Below are 14302 nucleotides of genomic sequence, written 5' to 3'. Positions count from 1 at the left end.
AAAAATTTAGATTATTTCTCGATTTATGCATGTCATTTTTGCGTAAGGGCATGCTAATCTTTCCTATATCGTTCCAATTTTATTGATGTCTCCGAAGAGATGGTCGTTCCTTTATTCGCTAACATCGTCGATATAGGAGAATATTGGTAAACGATCACCGCATCACCTATGAAGAGTAATGACCATTTTTAAGTGAGATTAATTAGCAATCAATTCTGTTTTCTTCTACAAAAATATTTTTTTTTCTAAAATTCTCATTCACGTGTATTTATATTCATTCATGTTTGAGTCTTCAAGTCAAGTCAACCTAGGTACAAAAATAGCAGGCGAGCTTTTGATTTTGATTTTTTTTTTTTTTGGTAGAATTCATGGGCAAAGCTTTTGACTTGTTCTTATGCCGTGTATACCAATTGTTGGCCCTTGCGGATGAGTTGGTAGCTGAAATATTGTAGCTTTTTTTGAAAAAATGTCTTGGTTCATATCCCCATAAGATGCATCCACTTTAAAAATTAATTTTGGTTTGATTTACATGAATTAGTTTATCTTAGTCCCGGCGTGGCCCATGCTTTGGAGACCATGGTCTTGGGGCAACTACCTATATACGTATATGTGTGTATGTATGTATGTATGTATGTATGCATGTGTGTTTTTGATATATATTGCAAAGGAATCTGGATTAGTCACCAAAATTTTATTAAGAAGAGGTAAAATACATAGAATAGGGATAAGGACTGTAATAAGGAAAAGAAGATTTCAAAGAAGGTAAGAAGAATTTAAAGTAGTAGAAAAATATCGTCTCAGCTGTTTGGCCAAAGAGGAGAGAGATTGGCCGCCAAGGCGGTAGCTCAGTTGGAACGGAGCTCGGCTTCTAACCAAGTGGTTCCAGGTTCGAAACGCGCGGGCGTCGATTAAATGTGGGGACCGGATGCCCCTAGCCTGGACACGGGGTCTAGAAGTGCTACTGGTCGGCTGGTAGCCTTGGTGGTGCCAGGTGTGACGTACTCACACCTGGTTCTCGAGCCGGAGCCCAGAGGGGTAGCCGAGCCGGGGTCACGGGTGGGGAGGGTATGAGTAATATATGGCTGGGGCCTGGTGAGCTGGGCCTATACCAAACGGCCATTCTGCCCGAATCGAACATAGTCCTGGCGGGGGCGGGGCCCGGTTGGGGTTGCTACGCGGGGTGGGCTTGTCCCTCCCCCCTACCCCTTTTTTTCAGCAAAAAAAAAAAAAAAAAAAAAAAAAAAAAAAAAAAGAGGAGAGAGATTGATGGTCTAGACTCAGTTAAAATATCTGCTACAGCATCTCATGTTAAAATATTAAATATATTAGTCAGATTTTGCCTTGAGATTTTTTTTTAAAAGGTTCGAATTGTACCTTTTATTAAAGTGTGCTACTACATCACCATAACTTTAATAAAAGGTTCGAATTGTACCTTTTATGCAAAATAATGATTCACCTGTATCATGACAGCGACCATTAAATGATGCAATGATCACTTCATGCGAAGTGACGTGAAAAAAAAATTGATGTGCTTTAAGATGCAATTTAATAATTAGTATTCTAAAAAATATTTATCATTAAAAAAAAAAATATCTGCAACGATTTTTTCTGTGAACACAAAGGGTTTGGTATAATATGGGTTGAGTTTTGGGCATTTTCAGAAAAAAAATTATATCCTATACGGTCAACATTATATGGCCGTGTAGTCTGCACATGGCGCATGCGGTGGCCGGTGAAGGACATAATTTCTCAGTTTCAGAGAGCCGACAGACGCGTTCATTGTCGTATTGGCAGCAACGAAAGAAATATTGACGCCTGGCATTTTCCTTCAGTACAATTTCTCAATTGGACGGCTACCAAAGCTACCAAAGAGAAGACCTCTAAGGGCTTGAAGCTACCAAAGAGAAGACCTCTAAGGGCTTGTCCTTTCCTCCCCTTCCCCTTTCGCCACAGCAAAAAAAAAAAAAAAAAAAAAAAAAAAAAAAAAAAAAAAAAAAAAAAAAAAGAAAAAGAAAAAGAAGAAGAGAAGACCTCTAAAAAGTCTAGTCAAGCCTTTTTTTTTTTTTTTGTTGGCAAGTCAAGTAGTCTTTTTTTTTTTTTTTTTATGGTAAGTCAAGTTTAATTTTTCTAGTGTACACGTATTCTCCGAGGGCCATAAAAAATAAAATTTAAGATTTTTTGCGTTCAAACGGATCTGATAGTATCTTGCTGGAGTTACGTTGAAAGAAACTTACCGTTTAAAGAGTGGCATCACGTGCGGAGAAATTAGCCCCTCTTCATGATTCAGACATTATTTCTACACCATCCACCGATGACTTTCTTGGCTAGAAATAAATGTATTTTTGAAGTAAGAAATAAAGCGTTAGAATGATTCTTTTTAGAATATCCACTCATCCTCAAGAATTTGGAGGATCCATTGATAATAAGAATAAATTATGGCTCTTGACTCTTCCTTTGTAGATTCTGGTCCTCTTAGCTTATTTATTTTTCTTAGGAGCCACCATCTTTTGCTTCCTTAAAATCAACTTCGACAATAGCCTATATGAGAATAGTATTTTTGATGGAGCAAATTTTATAATCAGAAGTCCTAGTAATATTCTACTAGCTATAGGTGGAGTTCGAGTTTTTAATTCAACAATTCTAAATGGAGTTGTATGCAGCTTAGAAGGGACAGATATCGAAGACTTGCACATATTTTATATATAAGGGATTCTACTCATCTACTGTATTTATCAAATGGTTATTAACTTCACTTTCTCTAGAGGTTAATTCTCATTCTATTCTACAAGATTGTTTGTAAATGACAAGTAATTTGTTTTCTTTTAAGCTGTGTAGGAGATTCAATGACATCTTATGTAGCAAATCATATAGAAACTATTTTATGAAATTCTACGGCTATTTTACCGTCTAAATTTTTGAATATCTTATTTTGTGATTTCCATGGATGTATTTATAGTAAAATAATGTAATTTTCCCCTATTTATCAAAAAAAAAGAAACGAACTTATCATGCGGTGGGGGGACCTCAGCTGCAGTTGTTGCCATATTTGTTTCACGACGACTTGGTCCACAAACCGCGTGGTTCAAATTTGTAGGCAAGGAATTGCTGAAATTTTACGGATTACTGGAGTTGGTGGAAGATTTGAAGATTCTTGGAAGACCTTCCTTCTTGAATGCGCAATAACCATACTACCAAAAAAAAAAAAAAAGAAAAGCCCAACAAGCTCCTATTTAAAGAGACCTCCTCTCATCTCTCTCCCTCTATCAGAGTTAACTTCTCATCTGTTCAGCACCAAGACCGATCCTTCCATACCCTTCGGCAAAGGACTAGAAAAAACATGAAGGTACGTACGGCCAACTCGGCTTTTTCTTTATATATTTATTCTGATGCCACATGAAAACATACTGCTTGTCGAATGGCAGTACTATTTTCTTAGGGTATATGCACTTCTCTTTGTTTGCTATTGGATCAACTCAACACCATGCCACAGTTAATCGCTAAAATTGATTTTAGTTTCGTCAGCTGATAGCAACTCTTACATGGTGATATATACATGCATATATTTTGTGTTTGCAGAAGGAGATGGTGATCAACGTGCAGATGAACTGCGAGAAGTGCCGGAGCAAGGCCATGCAGTTGGCTGCATCAGCAGGTGGTAGATTACCAGATTCTTGAGGCTCATCTTTGCTGAATATATAATTAGAAATCAGATAAAAATATATATAATTATTACTATGATGTCACAAATATATGGACTCCCAAGATGCCGAGCTCCAACTGATACAATTTTTTTCTTTTTAATACGACAGGCGTTGATTCTGTTAAGGTAGATGGGGAGAAGAGCCAGTTGGTTGTTGTCGGAGAAGTCGATCCTGTTATCTTGACAGACAATTTGAGGAAGAAGATAGGCCATTCTGAAATAGTTAAAGTGGCGGACGTGAAGAAAGATGATGAAACGAAATCAGAAGAACCTAAGGTCGAGCCTAACTTTGCATGGTATGGTTACACGCGCGCCCCGCCCGTGGTAGCGTACGAGGATCCCAATAATTATTCGAACCCCAACGTTTGTTCCATCCTGTAAACTATGGATCATTGGGATCATCCCTTTGCTTGCTAGTTTTTATTATGAGGACTTCAAATATTTGTGTAGAATGTTGTGTTTGCTTGTTATTATGACCGACAATGGAGTAGGTTGGTGTTGCAATCACTCAACTACCCGTATAACCCTTTGCATAGGTACGGGGATGGACATCCGCTGCTAACCCTTTGCATAGGTACGGGGATGGACATCCGCTGCTCTATGATATTCGCGGGTTAGTAAGAAATTGTGACTTCTTTCAGCCCGCTCATGTGTGCCGGAAGGCAAACGAGACTGCGAACTAGATTGCCTCCTTTGCTGCTCAGTACTCAAAAGAGCTTCTTTGAAAGGGTTATGTATTTGCTCCTTCTCTTCACTAATTTTTTTTTCTCATGACTGTGCTGGCTGTACTAATGCAAGTCTGTGTAAACGGCCGTTTAAAAAAAAAAAATACATGCTACCTTCGAGTATTTTAAGGGATCGAATACGAGGAATGCCCGAGTAGGTGGAACAGTCACCAGCAGGACTTTGAACGGCGCATGCGCTTCGTATATCCATCCAAGAAAATGACTTTGTTGGACGACAGCGGCTGCAGACGGAGACTTGTCTGCGCTGGCGAGAGCTCGGCCGAGACAATGAGTTGACGAGAAGACCATCATATCAGTGACCAAATGGAGACTTGTATGTCCTCTAATTCCCACGATGTTCATGTACTCATGATGCTTGCATAAAAAATTATGCTAGTGGGCTAACTAAGTCAAACACTCCGTCTTGGTGCTTAGAGGACCACTAGTTGTTGTTAGATAAACCATTATTAATTTTTTGGAAAAAAGATGTGTATAATGAAATGCAAGAAATGCAAATTAGAAATTTTTATTGATAATGAATTTTGCAAACTAGGTCATTAAATAAAAAGATGATGAGCTACCAATCTCATACTTGGTTATGTCGGCTGAATCCTGCATGATGGGCTTGAACTAAAGCCTTAAATCTTTGCCTCGGTGGGTCAGTGCTCAAGTATTCTAAATATTGATCATTAGTTAAATTCAATGTAAAAAAAGGTTATGGTCTCGTATTATACTGCTCTGCTGTATGAGATGAGGATCTCTAGATGAATTTAAATATCACCATGAATCAGCCTTGGGGACCCAAAATTTATTTAAATGCTAAGGAAATGACATGATACCGCTCCTACTTCCAAACGTTGAAATCGGAGATTTTATTTGCCTGCTAATGAAATAAAAAATAGAAAGATAATAACATTAAGAACCTAAGTAATTCTCCAAATAGTTAGCATCTTTGTGTACACAATTAAGATGTCCCTACACAAAGTTAACATCTCTGTGCATACAATCCAGATGTCCCCCTCCTCATGCTACTATCCAGATTCTCCACATAATCGAAGCTAAAAGAATAATAGTCAATAGCATCTGATTACATTTTTTATCTATTGCATTGGCTTTATATTAGGTATCATGTTAAAGCAAAAAAAAGAAAACATAATGAAGAAGACACAAAAGAGGTTGAAGAAGACACAGAAGAGGAAGAGAAAAATTAAGTGAAAAAGGATACATTAATTGGTTTTTTTAGAGCTTTGAGTGCCATACATAACATATCGCTATTGATAGTCATTCATCACTTGATGACGGCCATCAAGCGTTGTATAGCATTCTGCGATGCATACAGTATAGCATCGAGGATTCTGGATCTTCTTTCTACCTTTGTATGGCAGAGAGAAAAGAAAGCACCGATAATTGGATGGCCCTCATCCACATGCACTCTATCCATTAAACAAAAGTTTTCCAAAATTTAGAAGTTCCACGCTACAAGAGCAAGCCATTTCCAAAGTCCTACGTTCTTCCCGCCGCCATGGATACCCTTATCCGTAGGGAAGCCCGTACGTAGTTTCATGCAAAGCTGGTTGGCTGGAACTAGTCAATGTTCCACCCAGAAGAAAATTAGGAGATCAATCCTTTCAGAGGTCATGAATGAGAACGAGACCATGCACTAAAGTCTTGCACTGGACGAAACACGTACGCTTGTAACCTTCCGCGCATCTCACTACCAGAAAACACGCGTATAGTGACGGAAAATTAGTGACGGACCGTTATCAGTTACTATTTGTGACGGATTAGTGACCGACAGAAATTTGGTCACCGTGGTGTAAACTTAGTGACCGTTTAGTGACAGACCGGTCACAGAATGCGCGGGTAGGATGGGCGCCAAACCTTAGTGACCATCATAGTGACGGGGTATCTGTCAGCAATATGATAACCAAAATTGCAACCAGACAGTGACAAATGCAGCCGTCACAAATATAGTAACCCTAGTATTTATAAATTTTTAGAAGATTATTTTTGGCAGTAACAGATTATTGACAAAAATTTCTGTCACCAAATTTAATTTTTAATTCCAAAAATATTAAAAATATTATTTTTGAGTAAACCTAAATTAAAAGAAAAAATAAAAGGAGGAATATCCAAAATGAAACTAAGTGTGCCCGCCGTTCCGTCCAAATTTCTTCGATAATCCAAATTCCAATCGCTCTCTATAAAACTCAAATTTCTTTTTCTCATTTTAAAATCTCATGGTGTCGGCCATGACCCATTTGCACCCCTATTGCAAGTTTCCTGCTTTATAGAATTTTTTTACCATACTTTATAGTTCAAAAATATTTTTGCCTTGCAAGTCCCATCCAATCAGCCTTATAAATAAAAAAAAAATTTGATATGAAATTTGGCTTGCAAACCGATTTAGCCCAAATCACGATTTAGCCCAAATCAGCCTATATACAATTTGGCTTGCAAACCGACTTAAATACCAAAACCCTAACCTTTCCCTTCCCTTCCCTTCCCGTCCCTCGCTGAGAGCAGCCGCCCCCCCCCCACTCCCTCGCCCCCCCTCCCTCGCTGAGAGCCGTCGCCGCCCTCCCTCGCTGAGAGCCGTCGCCGCACCCCCTCGCTGAGAGCCGCCGCCGCACCCCCCCTCCCTCGCTGAGAGCCGCCGCTGCCTCCCCTCCCTCGCTGAGAGCCGCCGCCGCCGGCCCCCCTCCCTCGCTGAGAGCCGTCGCCGCCCTCCCTCGCTGAGAGCCGCCGCCGCACCCCCTCGCTGAGAGCCGCCGCCGCACCCCCCCTCCCTCGCTGAGAGCCGCCGCTGCCTCCCCTCCCTCGCTGAGAGCCGCCGTCGCCGGCCCCCCTCCCTCGTTGAGAGCCGCCGCCGCCGCCGCCCCCGCCCCCCCTTTTCCCTCGCTGAGAGCCTGATAGCCGCCTCCTCTCGGTGTCGTCGCCTCTTCAACGACCGGCCGGTGGCTCTTCGCGTCCTTCTCCCCCGGACGGCAACCTCCGCGGCTCCGGTCACCGACTCACAGTCACCGGTAAGAGTTTTCTCCTCCTCCTCCTCCTCTTCAAGCTCGATCCCGGTAGATTTTGCCCAAGCCCGGAGAGAGAAAGAGAGAGAGAGAGAGAGGTGGTGGGGCAGCGAGACAGCTCGGAACAGTGGGAGAGTGGGGAGTGGGGACAGTGGTTTTGTTTTGGGTGGAGACGGGAGACAGAGAAAGAGAGGAGGGATTTTTTTTTTTTTTGCTAAAATAGACGAAAGAAAATTTGATATATCTGAGTAGCTGCTTTTATTATGATACTTGGACACATCACTTGGTTGGGTAAATCATGATACGGGCACTGTGTTGAATTTACTGTTGCTAAAATAGACAAAAATAATGTTGTACTTGAGGAGCTCCTTAATATTATGCATTTTTATTCTGACACATTTGTTAGTCCTACCAATGGTTTGCATATATTTAGACTGCTTCACTGATTATTGTTGTAATTTTGAGGGTTGATGGGTTGGGATTATGTAAAGTTCATGGATTTTAATTTTTTCGTCATGTTATTCATATGTGAGCTGTAAAATTAATTTTTTGTCTTGTAGGTATTTTGATGATTATATCCGGCAATCTTGTCCAAATATAAGCCAAATTGATTTGGAAAGACGACGCGAAATGGAGTTTCCGGCTTGGTTTAGATCATATGTGAGCTGTAAATTCATAAATATAATAATAAATTAGACTTTCACTTGATTTATTCTTACGATATTATTTTTATTATGCAGTTATGGCCAAGAAAAAAGGGAAAGCAATAGGTAATGGAAAAGCAGCTTTAATACTGGCTGCTACTCAAGTTCCTCCTCAACCTCCTAGGTTGCCTGAGCGTGTCGAGGAATGTCATGATGATGATGATTACATTCCTGATGGGGACATGATTGAAGAGTTGGATGCAAATGAAGAAATAAATGATGAAGAAATGAATGGTGCAGTGCAAAATCATGAGGATACAATGAATGAGGATCAGATGAATGATGAACTTGGAATTGATCCAAGACAGAGCAATGGCCCAGAACCAACCCTTAAAGCCCCTGTTGATGCAAATGGAAAAGTGATTGTCAGGTGCAAAAGAGGAATGTATGAAAATATCACTTTCTTATATCACTAATTTGAATTTATGTGTTTGTTGCATTTAAAGTATTTAATTTATTTTCTAATGAATATTTTTTAAATTGCAGGTTTCTTGATTATGAGGTCAGTCACAAAGCTGTTGCTATCATGCGCCAATTTTTTAATGGTCCGTGATTGTCATGGAGGGAGGTCCCTACACATGCTAAAGTTGGAATGTGGAACAAATTTGAGGTGATGTAATTAATTTATATTTCTTATCATTAACTTTTGCCCTTAACAAATAGTAAGTCTGATTACTTGCGATCTATATATTGTTAGGAGATACACACAATTCTTCCAGGACAATTGCATCATGTGCATGAAGTTTGGAACAAGCATTGTCAGCGACGATTGACAACCTCATTAGGGAAGGTCAGAAGCCAAAAGCTTCTGGAAGCAAAAGGAGATTTAAACAAAGCCCGTGATAAACCCCCTAATTGGATCTCTAGAGAAAATTGGAATAAGCTAATTGATATTTGGATCTCCCCAAAATGGAAGAAGAAATCAGAAGCCAACAAAAATAATAGAAACACCATGAAGAACGGTAGCATCTCTAAACACTGTGGAGGATCAATCACATTTGTCAATCATGACGAACGATTGGTACATATCTTTATTCAATTAGATTTCTATAATAATTTTTATATTATTGTTCAGTCATCTTAAATTAGCCCATTATATGTTAATGAATTTTTTCTTTTCTCTTTTGTAGAAATTAAAGTTAGGCAGGGAGCCAACAATAGTTGAATCTTTTAATCGGACGCATAAGACAAAGCAAGGCATGGGAGGATATGTAGATAAGAGAAGTGAAGCTGTCATGGTAAGTATAATTTTTTTATGATTCATAAATATTATTGAGCTTGCTCATGTTTATCTCTTGTTTGATCCACCATAATGTTTTTCTCTTCTTTTAAATCAACTGGCAGGCAAAGTATTCAGCTGAATACTCCAAAAAATATGGTGATGCCTCCACCTCAGATGCTCCTCCACGTGATTATGACTTGTGGTTTGAGGCAACTGGTGTCCCAACCATGGCCATGTCTATGGCTTTAGTCCCCTAGAGGATCTCACTGGAATTATTGGGCAATCATCATCTGCTTCCACCTCTACAAGTCAAGCTCCAGAGCTGTACACTCATGAAGACCTTCTACATATTCTTGAGCAGGAAAAGAAAAAATGGCAAGAGGAGGTTCTTCAAAAGATGAGAGAAGAGATTGGCTTTGGACCAAGGCATGCAGATCGGGGGAGTAATGGTGATTCTGGTTCTGCTGATCATGCTTCATTATAATTGTTTTTGCCTTAGATGATAGGTCTTTGCATTCCTAGGAGGAATGAAATCTCTGTTGATCTTTATGACATATTTTTAGACTTTGATTTTGATGGATTCAGGACATGTTGATGCCAATTTTGAATGACATTTAAAATAATTTTTGCGTAATGTTGAATGCCTTTGCTATTAATGATATTATTGTTATTATTATTATGTGCCAATCAATGTACCAAATGTACCAGGTTATTAGATTGTGATCGGTGACCAAATTTTGGTTACTAAATTGTTTACCAACTATTGTGACGAGCAGTCATAAACTTAGTGACAGGATTTTGGTCAATAAAAATTGATTTTGCTCAGCGCGTTTGTAACCAATTAGTGACCGTAAACTTATCACTAGGTCAGTGACGGGATTAATGACAAATGTAGTGACAAAATGTGTGACCATGTCTGTGACGACTAAATCTGTCACTAAAGGTCGTGACAGATTAGTGACCAAACTTGTGACCGCATTCTGTGACAAAATCAGTGACCAAGTTGCCTTCGTCACTAACTCCGCAACTGGATAGTGACGGGAAATACATAATTTCTTAAATATTTAATTCTTGAATTTGTAACGGCTTAGTGACGGCGGTTCTGTCACGGAGGTTAGTGACGGGAATCGCCGCCGTCACGGAGAATTTAGCGACGCGTGTTTTTGTAACGAAGTCAGTGACGGGAGCTCCGGTCACAAATTCCATATTAGTAACCGGAAACACGGTATAGTGACGGGAATCTCCGTCACTATACGCGTGTTTTCTGGTAGTGTCTTCGTCTCTGTGGAATCTCCACATAGGTTCCCTCGTAAAACTAAAAAAAAAAATATATTTTAATCTTAACCAAACATGACTTCTGCAATTTGTTTAATAAACGAATTGGATCAGATTTGAGTAAAATAGAACATTTAATCTAGTTATTTTCTTAAAAACATAATTGAGTAATTGAAAGAAAAATTTGAGTAACGAGACAACATAAAATTTTATCTTAAGTGACGAAAATGTTATCTTTGTTAAAATCAAATTCAGTTGGAGCAAAAGGGAATTTGTCACGGAAAAAAAGAAAAGTAAAATTTGATATCATTGATGTAACTAATTCATCTACAAAAATCCATAAGTAATCAGTAATAGAATAATACAAGAAAGCACGGCGAAACCTAATCAGTGCAAATAACCTATATTTCGCAACAAAATCTTTTATATCTCTAACAAATAAATATTTAGTCAAAAATATTATCATCATCAAAAAATTTAAAATATTTTACAATAAATTAAATTAATTAATCGCTCTTCATTAAAATAAATTATAAATAATTAGTAGTAAAAACTGTTTTATCATAAAAGTTATAAAATGAAATATAGATGACAAAAGTTAGTTGACCGCCAAGTATTTAGTATTCTTCAATAAAACTTGATATGTTGCCAGTAAACATTTATCTAACAATGATATATTATTATTACTAAAAATTATATAAATAATTAGCAATGAGAAACTATTTTATCATAAATTTACACAATGAAGAAGTGGTAACAAAACATTCTTTATCATTAAATAGTCTATGTTTGGTGACAAGAATAGTAAAAGTTATCAACAAATAAACATTTAGCAATAAAATAGAATCCTGCTAGAAGGGCCTCAAGTTTATCGCTGTGTGTATCTCGATAAGATTTTTTAATTAAAAATATAATTATTATTTTATAATATATTTTTTAAAAAATAAATATTCAATCAAATATAAGTTACTTTGAATATATTATTTTTTTATCATTACTTAAAAAAATATTTTGGTGAGAAATTTTTTTTTCTAAAAACTTGAAAAAATTCTCAAAGAAAAAGATGAGGTGACCCTTTCTCTTCGTTCATTTGGTACGAATAGAGTTGATTCTTTCAAAAACGGGATTGACGCCAAGTCAACATTACCCATCAACGTGTTCAGCACGGGTTGATGTAGACTCCCATCGCTCCTTGAATCCTGACTAGAAAGGCCTCAATTCTCCTAGAAGGGCACATCACCGCGTCTAATTGGGTTGGTTTGTTTAATAACCGAGAGGGCCGTTGGCTCTAATTTACCCCAATTCCAAGCCGTAGTTGGACCATCTAGTGGAGCTAAATTATAAGGCTCGTACTCTATTTACAAGTCCATATGAACGCGTCTTGGCTTAGACTCGCGTATGAGTGACTCGAAGTCTTATATTGCATCAGTACTACGAAAAATCACACACAATTTTGGCAGTTCTTGATTGCTCCCTTGTTCGCCAACATTGTGAAACCATCACCGCATCACCTATGAAGAATAATGACTATTTTTAAGTGAGATTACTGAGGAGAGGAGAGAGATTGATGGTCTGGACTTAGTTGAAATTTCTGTTAAAGCATCTCATGTTAAAATATTAATTATACTAGTCTGCTTTTGCCTCGAGATATTTTTCTAGATTGTAATAAAGTGTGCTGCCACATCACCACTCATTCACTAAAGAGTTCGGATTGTATCGCAAAATAATGATTCACCTGCATCATAACATCAACCATTATATGATACAAACTTCAAGATTCTTGCGGGCTGATGAAAGAAAAATTGGAGGTGCCTTGATATCTATTTGAGATGTGATTCAGTAATTGGCGTTGTAAAAAAAAAAAAAAAAATCAATTTTTTTTTGCTGCAAAAGGTACAATTCAAATTATTTCCTAACTATTATTTTTTTTTTGTTTCGTGCGAAAGATATATCCGCAATGGCTTCCCGAAAAATAAATAGGCTCTAAGCACAAATCCGGTTTGCTCTCTTTCGGGCGTAGCCTGAAACCCGACCCAACTTGAGTGTTCTCCATATAATGGCCTTGTCATTTTTATTTCTATGCCATTTTGTTTATAAAACAAATATCAAGCTGATCAGCATTGTGAGGAACAAAAGAACTTGTAATCGTAGTTAGATTTTCGCTCAATTCAATATGATACTGTGGGTTGTGCCAGTTTTGTTCTATTTAGTTTTGTTTCTCGGGGTCTTTGACCACCCGGTCCATCAAAGAAAAAAAAAAAGCACATTAATGACCAACAAGATTTTCCGTCCAGTGGTTGGCACCCTTCTCATGAGGGTTTGCTTCTGAGAGAGGTCTATAATTTGGCTCCGATAATTGTTTAATTTAAATAATCTCTTTGTTCTAGCCTTGTGGGTTCACTAGAGTTGTTTTATCTTGATCATAACCTTATCAACTAGAAATATAGTCAGATTGGTTAGGTATGTTAGGCAGGTATCTTGTTTGGTTTAATTTTTCCATGAATTTATCTTTCCCACCTTCATTTAGGTGTTGTCCGGTTTCACAACCACCTTGTCTTAAGAAATAATCTATGATCTTGTTTGATCAGGGAGTTTCCCTAAAATAAATTTACATAAAACTTAAAAGGAATAAGTTTTACGAAAATGTTGTCTGGTTGCCCTCCACAAATCTGTTATGAAAATTGAAAATAAGTTTTATGAAAAATAAACTCTCTATATTTTTTATAAAATATTATTATAATAATATAGAAAAAAAGCAGGATTGAGAAATTGAGAGCTTGCCGATCATAGAAACCTAAACAACTGGTTTAAAGAAATTTCATCTGAAAGCTGATTTCAAGTACTGAAAATTTTTTAGGTTGATACCAACCAAGTTTTCAGAAGTTAGATAATTTAATTTTTCTTCCTCTTCAAACTTCTTTCGCTCTCTTGGAAGTAGAGATGGGCGGCCCGGCCCGGCCCGGCACGAAGCGGGCCGTGCTAAATGAATTTCTGGTCCGCGGGCCGAGCCCGGCCCGGCCCATAAGGGCCTGGGCTGGCACGATTCGTGGGCCAAGCACGGCACGGCCCGCGGGCCAGCCTGGAACGGCCCATAAGGGCCTGAACCGGGCCTGGGCCGGCTCGTCCCCCTTAAAATAAATGAAAATAAATTTTTTTTAATAAATTAATAAATATTGGAAACTAAGGATTTATTAATATAAAGCCACCTTAATGGTGGGGGGTTTGGCATAGACCCCTACCAGTTTATTAATTTAAATCAAAATGGTACATGAAGGGAGGTTTGGAACTTGGTCTGACCTCCAGAATACAATAAGAAAGGAAAAAAATAGAGATGACTCACTTTAACAATTAAAAAAATAAAAATGTACAATTATAAAAAATTAAGAAATAAAAATAAATAATCAAAATCTTACTAAACATCAGTATTCACTATTCAGTAGTGTTTGTATCATCATCATCAGAGGATGTTGTATCATGTCCACCTTTATCTTGAAATCTCGCCTAAGCATCCAACCAATCTTTGAAGCAGAGAAGCATCTCAACCGTTTCGCCAGTCATCCTACTTCTCTTTTCGTCAAGAACACGCCGACCTGCACTAAAAGCGGATTCCGATGCTACTGTGGACATCGGCACAGCTAAAATATCGCGTGCAATTG

At 38.1% G+C, this 14302-nt stretch overlaps 2 protein-coding genes and 1 non-coding gene across 3 annotated transcripts; 2 read left to right on the top strand and 1 right to left on the bottom strand.

Moving 5' to 3' along the window:
- LOC113461929 lies at nucleotides 1-101 on the bottom strand. The gene has a single exon (XR_003384188.2). It is a non-coding gene; the product is annotated as a U6 spliceosomal RNA (small nuclear RNA).
- A 3138-nt stretch (nucleotides 102-3239) lies between these two features.
- Nucleotides 3240-4952, top strand: LOC103721258 (heavy metal-associated isoprenylated plant protein 39-like). The gene is made up of 3 exons (XM_008811389.3): nucleotides 3240-3343; nucleotides 3577-3652; nucleotides 3810-4952. Exons 1-3 carry the CDS (start codon nucleotides 3338-3340, stop codon nucleotides 4079-4081), a joined length of 354 nt encoding a protein of 117 aa, XP_008809611.2. The 5' UTR covers nucleotides 3240-3337; the 3' UTR covers nucleotides 4082-4952.
- A 3235-nt stretch (nucleotides 4953-8187) lies between these two features.
- On the top strand, nucleotides 8188-9170 carry LOC120112023. Its single transcript, XM_039130606.1, has 3 exons — nucleotides 8188-8534; nucleotides 8636-8759; nucleotides 8847-9170. Exons 1-2 carry the CDS (start codon nucleotides 8188-8190, stop codon nucleotides 8700-8702), a joined length of 414 nt encoding a protein of 137 aa, XP_038986534.1. The 3' UTR covers nucleotides 8703-8759; nucleotides 8847-9170.
- Nucleotides 9171-14302: the final 5132 nt, after the last annotated feature.

This window comes from Phoenix dactylifera, chromosome 9 (genome assembly GCF_009389715.1).
Source record: "Phoenix dactylifera cultivar Barhee BC4 chromosome 9, palm_55x_up_171113_PBpolish2nd_filt_p, whole genome shotgun sequence".
NCBI lineage: Eukaryota > Viridiplantae > Streptophyta > Magnoliopsida > Arecales > Arecaceae > Phoenix > Phoenix dactylifera.
Note: the sequence above shows the minus strand (reverse complement) of the source record. Positions and strands in the feature narration are given on the sequence as shown.

Coding starts and splice junctions, on each gene's coding strand:
- LOC103721258 (XM_008811389.3), top strand. Junction 3,653..3,809: donor GCAGTTGGCTGCATCAGCAG/GTGGTAGATTAC, acceptor TTAATACGACAG/GCGTTGATTCTGTTAAGGTA.
- LOC120112023 (XM_039130606.1), top strand. CDS start 8,188: ATGGCCAAGAAAAAAGGGAAAGCAATAGGTAATGGAAAAGCAGCTTTA. Junction 8,535..8,635: donor GTCAGGTGCAAAAGAGGAAT/GTATGAAAATAT, acceptor TTTAAATTGCAG/GTTTCTTGATTATGAGGTCA.